General features: G+C 45.1%; 1 protein-coding gene across 2 annotated transcripts in view; it reads right to left on the minus strand.

The window, feature by feature from the left end:
• DHX35 (DEAH-box helicase 35) overlaps positions 1-17,478 on the minus strand; it is a 76,784-nt gene that overhangs the window by 13,508 nt on the left and 45,798 nt on the right. For both annotated transcript variants that reach the window (XM_047771097.1, XM_047771096.1), the window contains exons 13-18: positions 15,206-15,330; positions 10,418-10,472; positions 7,368-7,463; positions 5,069-5,163; positions 2,923-3,000; positions 1,390-1,519 (exon numbers count right to left, since the gene is read on the minus strand). In XM_047771097.1, coding sequence (XP_047627053.1) covers positions 1,390-1,519; positions 2,923-3,000; positions 5,069-5,163; positions 7,368-7,463; positions 10,418-10,472; positions 15,206-15,330 — 579 coding nt within the window. The remainder of the gene's footprint in view (positions 1-1,389; positions 1,520-2,922; positions 3,001-5,068; positions 5,164-7,367; positions 7,464-10,417; positions 10,473-15,205; positions 15,331-17,478) is intronic.

The following is a 17,478-nucleotide window of genomic DNA, read 5'->3' on the forward strand; positions in this document are numbered from 1 at the left end:
CAATCACCCAGCTTTCAACTCCTCCCTCTCTGAGCATCTAACGTGCTCCTCTCTCCCTGTGCTTGTCTGCATGGTCCTCCCCGCCCAGTGTGCCCTTTGTGACAGTCTGCTCCGTGGACGCTGCCACCACTCGAGGCCAGCCCCACGGGATTCCTTATCCTTGCACTCCCGCTACGGCCGCCGTTGCTGTCCACCACAACACTCAAATGTCTACAACTGTAACTTCTAAGACAACTGACAATCCTACACTGTGGTGTGAAACTTAACCCTTTGAGGGGGGGTTCACTAGTCCCCTAAGGAGAACCACGTCTTAGTTGTTTATACAGGCAAAGCAAAGCTCTGGAATAAAACTGCCTGAGTTCTGGTTCCGCCACACACTCACTTGAGCGATCCTCAAGCAGCAAGTCACCGGCTGCCGCTCAGCCCCCTTTTCTCATCTGTAGAATGGGGAGGACAGCAGCACGTAGTTCACTGGAGTGTTGTGAGCATTAAATGAAAACACTCACATATGAAAACACTCACAACACTGCTGGGCCTATCATAGGTGCTTAGAAATGTGAGCGAGCACGAGTGGGCGCAAGAGTGTGGCAGAGGCCTGGCACACAGGAGGTGTTCAAAAGACAGCTGCTGAAAGACTGCTAAGAGACTGGGTTTCCTGAAAACTGTTTATTAACTAAATAATTCCTCATTACATTCCTTCCTTTGTATAAGAAGCACCTCCTCAAAAGTGTGGGTCTGAGCCCCACAGACCTGGTTCTGCGGGTTACCAGCTGGGTCCTGAACTCAACCTCTCCCTGGGACCTTACGACGCCTCTGCAAAACGAGGATAACATCACCTACACTTCAGAGCAGGAGATGGAGTAAGAGAAGATCTGCAGAACCCCTGCCATGGTGCAACCTAGTGTCTCCTCAGTGAACAGCAGGCACTGTCACTGCCAAAGGCCAGACACTGTGTCTTACACGGCACTTCTGTCTCACCCCAGCGACTGCCTATTCTAAACCCACAGCACTTGCTTTAATAACACCTGCAATTGAAAATAAAATGCAGTTTACATAGAATGGCCATAAATGTCCTCCACTTAAAAGCCATTTTTTTGCAAAGCCTACATGAGAAAATTAACCATGTAAGTTACAATGATGTGACTGTTAATGATGCCTAACTGCTGTCAGGGCTTGTTAAATTTTTTTTATTAAGACTAGCCCTCAGAAATAAAAACGGACCTCCTTGGGAAAAAACACGTTACTTCCTTACTTCCACACGCAGCTGGTTACCAACACAGACAGGTCAACATGTGAGCCCACGCAGGTGCACCGCGCTGCCTCTCACCAGCCCGCACACGGACTCCAAGAGCACAGAAAGGGCGTCACCAGGTGGCAGCTTCGTCTTACCTTCGCTAGATTTCTTGGGCACTTGAAACTTGACAAGAAGCTTTTTCAATTGCTCTCTCACTGTCGCAGCTCTGACGAGACCCTTGTAATTCAGGAAATGCTCCTGGCACCACTGGGAGTTCTTATTGTGCTGCAGGACAGCCCAGACAGGGAGAATGAGGAGAGCACAGGAATGTTCTCGACTGAGGCTACGTGCTGGGGGTCATTCATTTCTCTGCCCCCATTTGCTTACTCAATGCGACAAGATCTTGAGATTAAAACGGGCCTACGTTGACAACCACACACACACCATCTGCTCTCCAACCTCACTCTCTGCACTAAAGGGCGAAAGAGAACTTACTGACAAGCAGGGCTGTTCTCAACCTTAAACGCCTACGGGAGCGGCAAACTCTCAGAAAAAACCATGTCCCTGCAGGTCTCTGTAATTCAACGGTCCCTCTCTGGCAGGCTTGAGTCTGACTAACAGGCAAGTAATATGACCCTTGCCAAGTTAGAAATAACTTGCAAATTACTATTATTCATCCCAAAGTATGATTTTTCTACCAACGCACTTAATCCGGTTCTATATTCTTAGGTATGATCATTACGTCTTAAACTAGTGTTGTGGGAATGTGTTTTAAATAAGAAAATATAATTCAAAGGGGACATTCTCAGAAGGCAACTCTAGAATAAGGCAATGTACCCTGGACCCACACTGGTGGAGGATGTTAGAGATGCTACATTGTGCTTACACAAATCCAGAATTAACAATCTTAATGAGAGACTGGGTTTTCTGAAAACTGTTTATTAACTAAATAATCTCCCTCCAAATCTCTAGTAAAACAAAAACTTAGTATCTTCTCTTCTAAGAAATTATTTACGAAATAAAGATACTGAAAATCTGAAATGTCCCATTTCTTCATTACATTCCTTCCTCTGCATAAGAAGTTTCTTTTCTCATTGTTTGCATCATCTTTCGATCTCTCTTTTTAGCAATTTTTAGTGAGGACTCTAAGTCACATTATTTGCTCGTGGTTTTCCAGGCTACTAAGGACTATGAAAACTACCATCACCTCTGGCTAAATATGGGTAGGGTAGGTGAATACGTAGCAATCCCTGCCTCAATGTCTCCTCCCAGCCTGCCTAACAGCAGGAGCAGTAGGGGCGAGGTGAAAACTCAAATTCACGTAGACAGCTTTGAAGATTCAAAACTACAAGTTATTCTCCACCTCACTGATTTGTAGAAAATGTACCAGAACCCTCCATTCAAATGTTGGACAGCACTGTCCAGCAACACAGGGTGGGTGTGAGACAGGGTGAGGAGAGCGTGGCCGAGAGAGGCTGAGCCGCTGGCCGGCTGCTGGAGGCCCCTTCTCCAGGCGGCGGAAAGCGAGAAGCCACCTCCGATTAGAAGTCCTGGCCATAATCTAATAGGAAAAGAGAGGGGTCTCTCGGCTATTCTTTTATGAACTGTACGTCCAGAACCCTCGCTCCTAGATCGCCTCCCGTGGGTGGGAACACCAAGGAGGCCTTGTGAGTGGCAGCTGTGCTTACTTTGATAAATGCTTCGTATACGTTGAGCATGGTAAGATGATCGCCCTCCTCCACAGCAAATTTTCGGTGCACTCGGATCTGGAAAGAATAAAGCAGCGTTCAGAAGTCGACTCCTCTGAGCCACCTGTCCTGGAGGGAACATTTACAATGAATAGCTCATGGCTCACAGAGCCAGAAAGACCTGGTCTATACCACTCTGGCTGTGCCGTTCCCCAAAAGGCCTCCCACTGGTCACTTAACCTCTCTCAGCCTCAATTTCCCTATCTATAAAACCTGGATATTAAACTCATCCACCAAGACTGCTGTGGCATTAAGATAATCCACTACAAAGTACCTGGCACAGGCATTAGATAAATGTTAGTGTTCTTGTCTCTCTCCTCTTCTGTCCAGTCAATATCATCTCTTTCAGAAGAACTCCCAGCCCCTAAACAGAGGGCAAGCTCCAGGAGGGCAGGGGGGCCGAATGTCTGGAGCACAGAAGATACCCTATGTTCCTAGGCTACCACAAGCTGTGCAGTCCTTTCAGACCCCGTCCCTAAGTTCTTCTTTCTGTGAGATCTTGGGCAAGTTCATCTGCTCCCATGCGTTCTAGGAGCAGCATATCCAAGATACATACACGTTCACACATATACTGACTTCAGAATTTTCTCCTTGCATCAAATACTACATAATGAATCTTGTTCCTTCCTTCCGCTCGTACAAGATATTTACTGAGCATCTACTACAGACCAGGCACTGTTCTATGCAATTGGGATATAACAGTGAATATAACGGCGGTGGGAGAAAAACAACAACAAGATAAGCTGACAGGCGTTCCTGTTGTGGCTCAGCAAAAGTGACTAGGATCCAGGAGGATGCGGGTTCAATCCCTGGCCTCGATCAGTGGGTTAAGGAGCCAGTGTTGCCACAAGCTGCAGTGTAGGTCGCAGACGCAGCTTGGATCTGACGTTGCTGTGGCTGTGGTGTAGGCCGGCAGCTACAGCTCCAATTTGACCCCTAGTCTGGGAACCTCCATATGCCACAGGTGCGGCCCTAAAAGGAAAAAAAAAAAACAAAAAACAAAAAGGAAAAGTAAACAAAATATATAGAGATGTGAGGTGGTAAGAAGTACTAGAGGAGAGAAACAGAGCAGGGGCTGGGGTGGGAGGGATGGGCTACGCTACAGTTTTAGATAAAGTGTTAGAAGAACTTTTCCCTTTCTTCGTCTTAAAAATGAGTTTGTTCTGAGGCAGGATCATTACAAAGGCTAACAGAAAAGCAAACAAACAAACAACAGAACCATCCAGGCATGAAAACTTCATCTGAAGTTATACAACTGTCAGGGAAGATGATAACATCCATAAGAAAATTTCTCATCTCCCTGCTACATTCAGCCCTCTGCTTCTGCTTCTCTGACTCTTCCAGGAGGAACTGGCTCTGAGTTCAGCCCTGGCCTCCCTCCAGGAGAAACATCACCTACCCAGGGCTCCTCAATATCTACCTTTTTTTTTTTTTTTTTTTAATGGTCAAAAAGAAGACAGTTCCATAAGCTCAAGAGGAACTGAGGTAATTCTCTTCACTAAAGCAATAATGATAGTCTTGCGGATTATATAGTCCTATATGGATAAACACATTATGAGGAACTGAGGCAAAACTCTGGACTATGTTGCAGTCAGACCTGATCTGATGCCAGAGGCCAAATCCCAAAATGTATAAGTTTAATTGAGTTTACAATGCTGTGTTAGTGTCCGGTGTACCTCAACACTGTAACTTCTCGGTCTTTCCAGAGTTCACTCTTTTAGTCGGCACCAATGCCGCCAAGGTTGCTTCCAGAGCAGCCTCATAAAAGAAAACTTCCCTTACGGCAAAGTCAGGAGGACAACAGTTAAGACAACTCCTCAGTTCTGGCTGTGCAACCATGAATAAGTTACCTAACATTCCTGTGCCTCTATTTCTAAAAATGATTACAGGAGTGCCTCCCTCTCAGCTTTACGGTGCAGACAGTAGGAAATGATGCATGTCAACTATCTGGCACAATGTCAGGTACACAGTTAACATGGAAAACGTAAGCTGCTCCGTCACCAGCAGTTCCTGGGCAATTTTAACAAAGGGAAGCCCAGAGTGAATGAGACGCATAGGAACAGCTTGGGGAAAAAATCGGACTTACAGCCTGAGACTTTTGGTTTGAGGGAACCACGAAGACATTCTGGATCTGCATCATGGCTGCAATGCTTAGAATTTCCTGAGAACAGCCAAAATTCCCTGTAAAACAAAAGGCATGTTCGAGCTCAAACATAACAATGTGTCAAGGAGAAGGAAAAGAGTTTTTCTGGAATTCTCCTTGCACCACACTGTAAACTAAGACCATGTATTTATACATAGCTTGAATTTTAGAGCTTATAACACATAAACACATTTCCTTCTGCCAAATGGAATGTCCTATATATAGTCCAGGGGACCAGAGGTCTGGAAGGACCGTTAGAAAGGAGGCGCTATTCCAAGTCTGCAGCCCCGAGACTGCAGGGGGCCAGCCTGGCCCCATCACTAGGGCAGGGCAGCTCCACACCTGCTCCCTACTTCCTGTGTGGACGCCTAGAATCCTGGCAGAAAGCTGGAGAGGGAATGGGGGCAGGGACTGGGCTGTGTCCCTTCTGCTCTCTCTCTGCCCCTGGACCGTTCTAAGAGGTGGCCTCCCTCTCAGTGGGGCTCCTTTCACCGGAAGCCTGAGGTATCACTAGACCAGGGAAGCAAGCTGTGGGCTGTTGCTGCTGCTGCTGGCATGTGAGCATGGAGTCTGCAGCCTCAGGCCTCCAGGACATTAGACAGTGAGCTCAAACCACACTGCGTGCTTCCCCACAGCCTCTGGCCTCATGAAAGATGCTCTGCCTCAACCCCAAACACAGAATCCTGTTTGCCAGTATAAGCCTGGCTGCTCAAAGCACTACAGCTAAGCTGCAGCATGCTCAGTCTGAAATACAGGTTTGTTGATTGTCAGTGAATGTGGAAATTAGCCAAAAGCAAGAAAAAGATTAGTATTTCCCTTTGCTGGATGACTGGTCGATGGAGGGCAGCACAGGGAGGTTGTGTGACAAACGACAGTCTCTACATGATTTTGATTTCTAAGTATGAGAAGATCTCCAGGTTATGCACTTCTTATCCTTTAACTCATATTCTCATAAAAATCTGAAGGTGTTGGAGAAGTTGGGACCCTTGTGAGCTGATGGTGGGAACACAAAAGGGTGTAGCCACTGTAGCAAACGGTATGGTGATTCCTCAAAAAAATCAAACATACAATTATGAGATGATGCAGCAATTCCACTCCAAGTATATACCCCAAAGAAGTGAACGAAAGGGACTCAAACAAATACTTGTACACCAATGTTCACAGAAGCATGATTCACAACAGCCAAAAGGTGGACACTCCTTAAGTGTCCACCAACAGATGAATGGTGTATCCACACAATGGAATACTATTTAGCCTTTAAAAAAAAAAAAAGAAAACTCTGGAGTCCCATCATGACTCAACAGAAACGAATCTGACCAGCATCCATGAGGATTCAGGTTCGATCCCTGGCCTTGCTCAGTAGGTTAAGGATCCAGTGCTGCCATGAGCTGTGGTGTAGGTTGCAAAAGCAGCTCGGACTCCACGTTGCTGTGGCTGCGGCGTACGTCAGCAGCTATAGCTCCAATTCGACCCCTAGTCTGGGAACCTCCATGTGCCATGGGTACAGCCCTAAAAAGACAATAAAATAAAATAATAAACCTCTGACACATGCTATAGCATGGATAAGCCTTGAGGATATTATACCAAGTAAAAAAGCAGGTCACCAGAGACAAATACTGTATGATTCTACTTATATGTGGTTCCTATAACAGTCAAATTCAGAGACAGAGAACAGAACAAGAGCTGGAGAGGCTGGGGGAGGAGAGAATGGGGAGTTAGTATTTAACGGAAAAAATGAAAAAGTTCTGGAGATGGATGACGGTAATGGTTGAACAACAATACGAATATATTCAATGCTTAGAACTGTACACTGTAAAATGATTACAATGGTAAATTTTATGTTATTTTTACCACACATTTTAAAAAAAAAAAAGTCCCTGTTTAAAAAAAAATCCGGAGTTCCCTGGTGGCACAGAGGGTTAGGGATCTGGCATTGTCACTGACGTGGCGTAGGTTTGATTTCTGGCCTGAGAACTTCCATGTGCTTTGGGTACAGTCCACTAAAAAAAAAATAAATTAATTAAAAAAAAAATCGTGTCAGTACTAGACCCACAGGAAACCAACAAAAGAGTTTATTGAATTAATAATGACTGACATTGAGTCACAAGCTAACAACATGCCCCAAACAAGGCAGCTTTATCTACTCAAAAGGTACTGTGTCCTCTTCCCCAGGGTGCACAGAATTTGGGAAACAACTCCCCTGGCAAAATAAAATCCAGGAGAACTGTTGGTTTCAACCTACCTGATTCAAGGAGCATTTTTGCAAACATGGGATTCAAAGGAAACTCTGCGATTCTCATGCCAAGCGGTTCAGTTAGGCGACAGTCTTTGTCCAGACCTGCCGTGAGAACAACGAAAAGCAGTAGGTCTGTACCACTGTGCTGGAAGATGTACAGTTGTTGAGAGAATAAAAGATGCTGTAAGCTGATCAAAGGCATCCAAGAGATGAACTGTGCACTACCAACACCAACCTGACCCAGGGAGCTGCTACAATAAAAGGAGAGCTCTCCTCAGAGCTCCTGAATACTCAGTTTTGAAAAACTGATACTTCCAATGGCTTCTATGCCAAGACATGGTCACAAGGAAATGGCCCTGCAGCCCCCTCCTGGGTCCCACTCCTCCCCAGGGACTGCTCTTTCCACGGGCCCAACAACCAGATGGGGTCGAACACAAAGAGACTTTCCTTAGAGTCTCCAGCAGCCTTGACTCTGCTTCCCACCGCTCCCTGGAAACACTCTTCCCCAGGTCCCATGACCCCCACTCTTCGGCTTGTCTGCCGGCTCTCCTGCTGTTCTCTCATCACCTCTGGACCTCTGCATGGTCAGGCTCTGGCAAGCCACAGATGCCCCAGGACGGCACCTTGTCCCCTTGTTCCCCTCACGCTTTGTGAGCAATTACAAAGCTGAGGATTCTGAGCCTCAACTTGTGCCCAGATCTCTCTCTGCTGCCAACACCAGAGCTGTTTATCCAATTGCCTCCCAGGCAGTTTGCTGAACTGGGTCGACTCCTTGAATTCCCCACATCCCTCCTTGCCTCCTTACCACCAGCCAATTTCCAGGTAGTGGGCTCCCAAGAGAGAGACTATTGTTTTACAATGGGTTAGACTATCCCCAAGAAGGAGCATTAAAACACCTGCTGCAGAGCTCAGGGTAGGACAGAAAAGGTCATTTTCTCCTCTGTTCTCATACAATCGTCTCTTTAAAGGTGATAATTCAGCTTATAAATAAATTGAGTGTTTCTCTCTACCTTTTCCAATTTATTTAGGGCAGTGAAGAAATTAAAAATATTTTCAATTTCATTCTGATTGAAGGAAAATCAGTCCAAATGAAACACTTCCGTGTAGTCAAGGTTCTCCCTACACGTTACAGACGATCCCAAGAGCCCCTGCTTTCAGGTCCCTATTACTTGCTTGAGAACAGGGGCTGGAAACCTCTTCTGGCACATACACACTCACTTGGGGCTGACCTGATGTAGACCCTACAAGGCCTTTCAAATCACCACAGACTTAAATCCGTAACTGGCTCTTCCTTCACAGGGAAGTACCATAAACACAAGCAATGAAGATGGACCCTTCCTTCACCCTCTACAAAAAAACCAACTCAAAATGGATCACGGACCTACTCAAGGTAAGACCTACAAGAACTCTTCCAAGAAAGCCTAGGAGAGATCCTCATGCCCAAGGGTTATTAGGTAATGATTTTTTAGATAAGACACCAAAAATACAACCGACAACAACAAAATACATAAATTGAACAAGGTGAAAACAAAACTTTTGTATGAAAAACACCATCGAGAAAGTGAAAAGCCAACCCACAGCATGGGAGACCTATTTACAAATCACAGAGCTCATAAGAAACATGTATCCAGAGTACATTAAGAACTCCTCCAACTTCACAATAAAAAGACAACACCCCAAGTCAAAGTGGGCAAAGGATTTGAAGAGACATTTCTCCAAAGAAGACACATAAATGGCCAATAAGCATATGAAAAGATGCTCCACACCATCCGTCACTAGGGAAATACACATCGAAACCACAAGATTCCCCCACTTGGTAACCCCCTGCATGGCTACAGTACAAAAGACGGGTAGTAACAAGCACTGACAACCTGTTATGTGGAGAAGCTGGAACCCTCATACACTGCTGACAGGAATTTCCACTAAAAAACTTGTACATCATTTATATTCACCAAAAAGGGATAACAACCCAAATGTCAGTCAACTAATGAATGGATAAGAAGAAAATGTGGTATATGGCTACAATGGAATATTATTCAGCAATAAAAAGAAATTAAGTATCAATAAGTGCTACAACATAGTTAAATCTCGAAAACACCACTGCGTGAAAGAAGCCAGTCACAAAAGACCACATATTATAAGATTCCATTTCTGTGAAATATCCAGAATAGGTAAATCTGAGGAGACAGAAAGCAGATGAGCAGCTGCCTAGGCAGGAGGAGAGGGGAGGGAATGAGGGGTAAGTGCCGACGGGCTCAGGGCTTCTTTCTGTGTGATGAAAATGTTCTAAGCATTCCAAACTTGGTGCAGTGGTTGCACAACCCTGTAAATACACTAAAAAGTACTGAATTGTATCTTTTAAATGGGTGAATTATATACACCTCAATAAAAATCTTAAGGAAAGAAGGAAGGAAGGGAGAGAGAAAAAGAAAAGAATCTCAAAGAACAAAACCTTCACTGAAACTTAACATCAAGCTGGACATTATCTTTACCCGGGACAACGTTCACAGAAAAGACACTTCCTGAAGAGATGAATTCAGGCTATACTTTTCTCTATCTTAAGGTAAATGCCACATTTTCAAACAATAGGAGAACAGAATTTCCTCCATAACGTGGTGCTTCCTTGCCCAAACAATACCACAGGCCAGTATCCTATCCAGTTCTCCTCAGGGAACTCCAGGAATGGAAGGAACATGGGATGGGGACAAAACACTGAGCCCGATTTCAGGATGGGGTCGGGGACAGAGAAGAAGGGCCAGGGAGGCAACGGCTGAAATACTGGTGGAGGATCTTCCCCATGTCTCTTGGGAATGGAGCCGGGGCGTGGCTATTAAGAGCTGTGGTGACTGACATGCTTTATAATTCATGGTCATGCCTGGACTTCATGAGCTCATCAGGTCCCACTTTCTTATTTCCAGAAGCCCAAGCGTCACTAAGCGGATTATACGTGTGGGGAGAACCAATCCCACCCCTGAGATACTAAGAGCCCTAGAATTAATACAACTCAACTAATATGATAAACAGATAAGAAAACACATAATAAGAGACAGGCATACCTCCCAGAGCATAGAGTAACTCCAGTGCTTGAACCATCGACTGAGCTGGCGGGGGCTGTGAAAAACATAAAAGCCCTCCTAAGTTAATTTCATCAGGTAGTGGCCATAACAGTGTGATTATTTCCCGCTCAAATCTTCTCTTCCCTCTAACTGGCCCATACTTCCCAACCTCCAGCTTCTACTCATGATGCTAGTGCTCCTTGAAAAGTCCTTCCTCTCCTTCTCAGCACCCTTAGTACCATTTGGTCTTTAATCTCAGCTTGATTAAACACTTCTTTTGAAGCTTTCACTCACGTTCCCCTTCATCACAAGTGATGGGTTCTTACTTTGAACTACCTCCTAGCTTTCCCTAAAGTCTCATCAAACATTTCTGATTTTTACTTCAGAGTCTCAACTTTCTAAGAAGCCCCATGACACTACAGTGCTGATGGGTGATTCATCTCTGCATCTCCCAGAACCCCTCCCCCCCCCCCCTCCGCCGCAAGCCCTGTGCAGGGGGTAACTGACATCAGTTGAGTCTGAATTTCTGAAAATAACAGAGAATGCTAGACTCTCTGCCAAGTAAGGCAAAGCTGATATTGAGACCTTCGGTCTGACTCTCTGATCCTCACCAGGTTTGTTCCTTCCATGAATCTTTGCCGAGCATCTACTAAGTGCCAAGCAGTATTAGTATTGTTTTCTAAATTATTTCATCTATGAGCCACATAGTCAACTCAGAGTCCTTTTGCTAACTGCGGATTTTTCCCCCTAAATGCACTGACAACAAATGCCTTTTAAAGTACAACAGGAGTTCCCGTCGTGGCGCAGTGGTTAACGAATCCGACTAGGAAGCATGAGGTTGCGGGTTCGGTCCCTGCCCTTGCTCAGTGGGTTAACGATCCGGCGTTGCCGTGAGCTGTGGTGTAGGTTGCAGACGCAGCTCGGATCCCGCGTTGCTGTGGCTCTGGCGTAGGCTGGTGGCTACAGCTCCGATTCGACCCCTAGCCTGGGAACCTCCATATGCCGCGGGAGCGGCCCAAGAAATAGCAACAACAACAAAAAAAAAGACAAAAGACAAAAAAAAAAGTACAACAAAAGTATCACACTGTTTTAGCTCAATTTTACAGATGAGGAAAGTGAATAATAAAAAATAAAAGACATTTGAACAAGTTCATAGAGGTGGTTGGTGGCAAAGTCAGAGATTGAACTTGGGTCTCATTCTCTCCAATCTACCCCACCCACTGACTGCCCAGGTCAAACCTGTACTTTTTTTGTTTTTGTTTTTGTTTTGTTTTGTTTCGTTTTTTGTCTTTCTAAGGCCGCACCAGTGGCATACGGAGGTTCCCAGGCCAGGGGTCCAATCAGAGCTACAACCACCAGCCTACACCAGAGCCACAGAAATGCCAGATCCGAGCCTCATCTGTGACTTACACCACAGCTCACGGCAACGCCGGATCCTTAACCCACTGAGCGAGGCCAGGGATGGAACCCCCAACCTCATTGTTCCTAATCGGATTCACCTCCACTGCAACATGATGGGAACTCCAAAAGCTGTACTTTTTTTTTTTTTTTTGCCTTTTTGCCTTTTCTAGGGCCGCTCCCACGGCATATGGAGGTTCCCAGGCTAGGGGTCGAATTGGAGCTGTAGCTGCTGGCCTACACCAGAGCCACAGCAACGCAGGATCAGAGCTGCGTCTGCAACCTATACCACAGCTCACGGCAACGCCAGATCCTTAACCCACTGAGCAAGGCCAGGGATCGAACCCGCAACCTCATGGTTCCTAGTTGGATTCGTTAACCACTGCACCACGATGGGAACTCCCAAAAGCTGTACTTTTAAAAGCTGTGTGACAGCATGCACACATGGCTAAGGGCAGGAACTAGACCTGATTCACTCCACATTGGGTAGTCAACAAATCCCTGGTGACTCCCTCACGTAATTGATTCACTAGCCTTTCCTCAATGCCCACAACATCCTACCTGACGTCCTACTTTATGAGGAGGCAACACACATGGCGCCCAAATGGAGGAGCTTAACCCCTCTTAGATCTTATATTACAGAGATTATATGAATAACAGGGATAACAACTCAAGCACTGAATGAGGTTCTGAATAATTATAGAACAAAAGAGACAGGCCTTTTTTCCTTTCAATCCCGACCCTATTTCCAGTCAACCACCCAGCCCAAGGAATTATGCTCTTTGAATTTATCATCAATCCAAAAAACCCCACAACTTTACCCAACCCCTTCCTCCAATCACATCCAGAGTATTTTTCACCTCGGCACACACTTTAGTATTTCTCTATGGCCTCATCTGATTTGGATTTGGAATCATACGCAGACATTGTTTTAATGTGGTGGGAAGGACTGCGTGTGTACAATTTTAATTTGCTTTTCTCACGGCATGTTTCTTGTATCCACAGACATGTCAGTGATTACCTGGACAGCTACATACTATTCCAACAAGATGACAGTAAATTAAGCAATTTTCCTGCTACTGGACAATTGAGTTGGTTTCGGTTCTTTCCTATCATACTTGTCACTGCCAAATATACAAGATTATATGTATCCTGTGAGTCCAACTGAAAAAAAAAAAAAAACCCACAATTTCAGAGAAAAATAACAAGAAGAGAATATATAAAGATGAATTTATAAGTATTTTCCTCATTTTTCAGCTGTCTGAAAGTTTATGATTTTCATTATTTTAATTTTTTTATTTTTGGCCATGCCTTCAGCATGTGGAAGTTCCTAGGCCAGGGATTGAACCCATGCCATAGCAGTGACAAGGCTGGATCCTTAACTCACTGAACCACCAGGGATCTCTAACATTTTTAAATTTACTATAAAATGATACTATAAGCATTACCCTAGATGTAAGTTTTTTTCTTCTTTTGAATTTTTTTTTTTCAGGAGAAAACCCTTTAAGAAACAATAGGCATTTCTACAGCTCATAAAATAACGTCAGAAAGTCCTCCGTGACAACTGAAACGCAGCTCTGGATTTTGTCAATTTTCTTTGTGTTTGATCATTCAATTCACATAAGGTGGTACGGCTATTTCAATTTGCATTGATCTCTTATAGAGAAGCCAAACATTAGTTCTAGTGTTACAATTTGTGCTGTTTCCTTTCCTTTAGCTTTTTCTTTAGTGGATATTTGACATATTCTAAAGGATGTTTGAAAACTCTTTTAGTTCTTGAAACACTGATCTATCATTTTTGCTGTTATGTTTCCCCTTTAATCTGCGATGTGAAGCTTTTCATAAGCTTTAACTTGCATATACTATTTGTCTTTTCCCTGTAATTTCTTGTACTACATACCAATATTCAAAGCATATATTTTCTCCATGCTTACGATAAATACATAATTGTTTTCTTCTGGAGGGCGGATGCTATTTTTACATTCTATTCTTTCATTTGCCTAGTTTACCGTGACATGCAACATTAAGGACTTTATCATCCAGGAATCTCACCTTGTTACACATCATACACCAACACAGTGGGGGCAGAATAAAGAGTTTAAAATGCAAGCTCTCAAACAGTAAAAACTTAAGGAAAAAACATAAGTGAATATTTATTAACTGATCTAAATATGGGGGGGAATGGGCTCCATAAGCACAAGCAAATCGGAGAAATCACAGAAGGAAAAACAGAGATATTACCAGGGAAGTGTTCAGAATGTCTGCATATAAACAAACAAATAGTAAAATACAAACAACTAGAAAAACTATTTACTAGAAATACTAAACAAAAGTTAACATCTTTAATAAAGGACTCTTAAAAATCACTAATAGGAGTTCCCTTCGTGGCACAGTGGTTAAAGAGGTTTCGGGTTCGGTCCCTGGCCTTGCTCAGTGGGTTAAGGATCCAGTGTTGCCACGAGCTGTGGTGTAGGTCGCAGACGCAGCTCAGATCCCATGTTGCTGTGGCTGTGGCATAGGCCGGCGGCTGCAGCTCCAATTCGACCCCTAGCCTGGGAACCTCCATATGCCACGGGAGCTGCCCGAGAAACGGCAAAAAGACACACAAAAAAAAAAAAAAAGAAAGAAAAATCAGTAATAAACTCTAATGCTAACAGATAAATGGCTTAACAATTCAGAAGAAATATAAAGTGGCCACTATTTTTTTCATCTTATGAAAAATCAAAAAAGATACAGATAATATTTTTCCTCCTTCCCCCCCAATCAATTTAGCAAAACTCTAAAAGAAAACCATACAGCCTGATGGGGGTAATGCGAGTCCACATTCAGGCACTGCTGGAGTTTACACGTGTAAAAGAGTATAGCTGTGTATCAAGGACCTATGAATGACTATGGCCCTTTGACCCAAGGATCCCACTCGTGGAAACGGGCCGTAGGAAGTAATCGGAAGGGGATCAGCCACAGGGACTTTAGCTGCAGCTCCAGCAGCGCTCTCTCGGCTCCCCAGTCATGACACCTCTGCATCCACGCCTAAATTCACCGGCTGCCCTAGATCACACCCCACCCCTCCTGACCCGCGGACACCCTACTCACCGGGCTTTTGGGTCTTGCCCCAAACATGGCTAACTGGGCCGGGGGCCTTTCCTCTGTTTCTCAGAGCACAGGACACACGCACTGTTAATTACCCACTTACTGGTCTCTCTGCCCCGGGAGACAAGGACAGAAGCTGTGCCTGCCTCATTTGGCTGTACGGCTCAGTACCCTGCACACAACCCACGAGCTAAGTGAAAAACACCAGAAAGGTGGCACACGCTGCACCAATGTCCCAACACTCCCTTGGGAGCGCTTCAGCCTCCGGACAGACAGCTGCAGACAGAAGGCAGGACTTACCGACATGAAGTGGAACCTGAGGACGTTGTCAATCCCCAGAGCTTTCAGCTGCAGGATGACGGGGGCCAGGTTGCTCCGCTGCATCTCAGGAACGGTGGACTGAGGCAGCTGGTCAAAGGCGTCCTCTGAGGATAGGAAATCAGAACTGTTTGGGATCAAATGTCACAATCAAATGCAATCGTTACGCCAAAGGGACAGTTCCCCTGCTCTAACAAGAGGCTCTAAGAATCTAGGCCCGAGTATGCACTATTGCACATGATATTATGAAACAAAGGCGTTTCATATTTAGGAGAGATCCTTCTATTTTTAATATTTAATAATACATTTGAACAATAAAAGTTCATCCTTTTACTTTAGAATGCTTTTTAAATATAATTTTTTTGTTAGCAAAACATGAAATCAAAGCAACAGGTCCCTGCTGAAGCACTATGGGTGCCCAGTTCCCACTCCCTCTGCTTGGGAAGGAGTAAGGTGAGGAGGCAGAAGTGCGCATGATCGCCAAGACCAACATCAAAATAAATCACCATGGATAACCCGAACATAACTAGAGTATCTCCAGAATATAAAAAATTAGCAAATCTTATCGAGAGCAAAAACTGTCCAGATCTAACTTTTTAAATGGAGCCAGACACGCAAGCCACACTCCGAATCCGATGCTGCCCCAAAGAGATAAATGACTGCTTACAGGCACCATGGGGAACAAAAGGTGACCTCAAACAGGAAGAAGCATCACAAGGTTCAGAGGTGCCAAGATGGGAGGGGCAGGAGAGGGGGAAGGGAGGGAAGGAGATTCTGAGAGGCCTTTTTATAAAAGCTAGGTAAAAAGGGTGGGAAAATAAGAGGGAGGAAGAGATTAAATCCTTCTCATGTGTATTCAGAAAGCTTATGGATCATAGAGAGAAGGATTAATACAAAATCCTCCCACATCAGTCAACATTTTAACTGTGCACACCCTCCTGCACACAAAGGTGGCCCAACCTCCATTCAGACCATAAAAATCTTTAGCTAAGTAGAGAAAAATCAGAACACAACAAAGGTGTCATGAAGGAAGAGCGCTATCACTGAAGGACTTCAAAAAGCTTTTCCTAAGAGTTCCTGTCGTGACTGGATCTGGTGAATGAATCTGACTAGGAACCATGAGGTTGTGGTTTGATCCCTGGCTTTGCTCAGTGGGTTAAGGATCCAGCACTGCCGTGACCTATGGTGTGGGTCGCAGATGTGACTCGGATCCTGGGTTGCTGTGGCTCTGGCATAGGCTGGTGGCTACAGCTCCAATTAGGCCCCTAGCCTGGGAACCTCCATATGCCGCAGGTGCAGCCCTAGAAAAGACCAAAAAAAACCAAAAAACAAAAAACAGCTTTTCTTTGAGAAAATGGATAATAAATGTGACCTGACTAATGCAAAGTGCCAACTGGAAGGTTCTTCTAGGCAATAGCAGGAAGTTCCAAATAGGATATTCCCTTTGAGTGCTGAGAGCATCTGGGGGGATAGCTCTTTGGTGGGATAGCCCCATTTTCCAAGCACACTGCTGACCAAAGGAGAAGCAAAGTCATCAGATAAGAGGATGACCCTGCCAAGAAGACGATCACAGGAAGTAGGTGCTTCCTAAGAGTTCAGTGATACTCAAAGTCTACCAAGGACCCAACCTCCTGAGGTGTTGACTAAGAGCTGCAGGAGCTGTAGGCCAATGGCTTTGGAGAAGCTCCAGTGATACCAAGGGGCCTGGGACTTGGAAGAGAAACAGGCTAGATCCCAAGGAGTGGTCCTCCCCCAGAGAAACAGAAGCTCAGAGAAGGAGGAAGGACAGCTGGTGGGAGAAGGCATTTAAGGGCATCACCATCTGAGAGAGGATGTGAAGGAGAAAGAGCATCTGGTGGCAGAGGAAACAGCCCAAGGAAAGATATCAAAAGTATGAGAGGTGGAGGTAGGGAAACAGCAGGTATGTCCAGCAGGGCTGCAGTGTAGGATGGCGGGAGAAGACAAGCTAGAAAAAGTCCTGTAAGCTTCTGCGAAACCAGGGTGGTACCTGCTCAGAGCTGCACTCCTTGGAAGCAGGTTAGCAGAGAAAGCCTAGAGGCTGGATCTAAGGCACCCCCTTTACCGTCAGGTGCCCTCCTCCCAACCCCACCTCCACTGAAACTGCTCATGCTGAGGAAGCCAGTGACCTTCTCATCAAATCCACCTACCTCTCCTTAGTCCACAGTCTACTGTTCCATGTCTTTGGAGTTTGAGACGATGCTCCAAAGAACTTGAGAAACTCAAGTTCAGCAAAG

The sequence above is a fragment of the Phacochoerus africanus genome, chromosome 3 (genome assembly GCF_016906955.1).
Source record: "Phacochoerus africanus isolate WHEZ1 chromosome 3, ROS_Pafr_v1, whole genome shotgun sequence".
Lineage (NCBI taxonomy): Eukaryota > Metazoa > Chordata > Mammalia > Artiodactyla > Suidae > Phacochoerus > Phacochoerus africanus.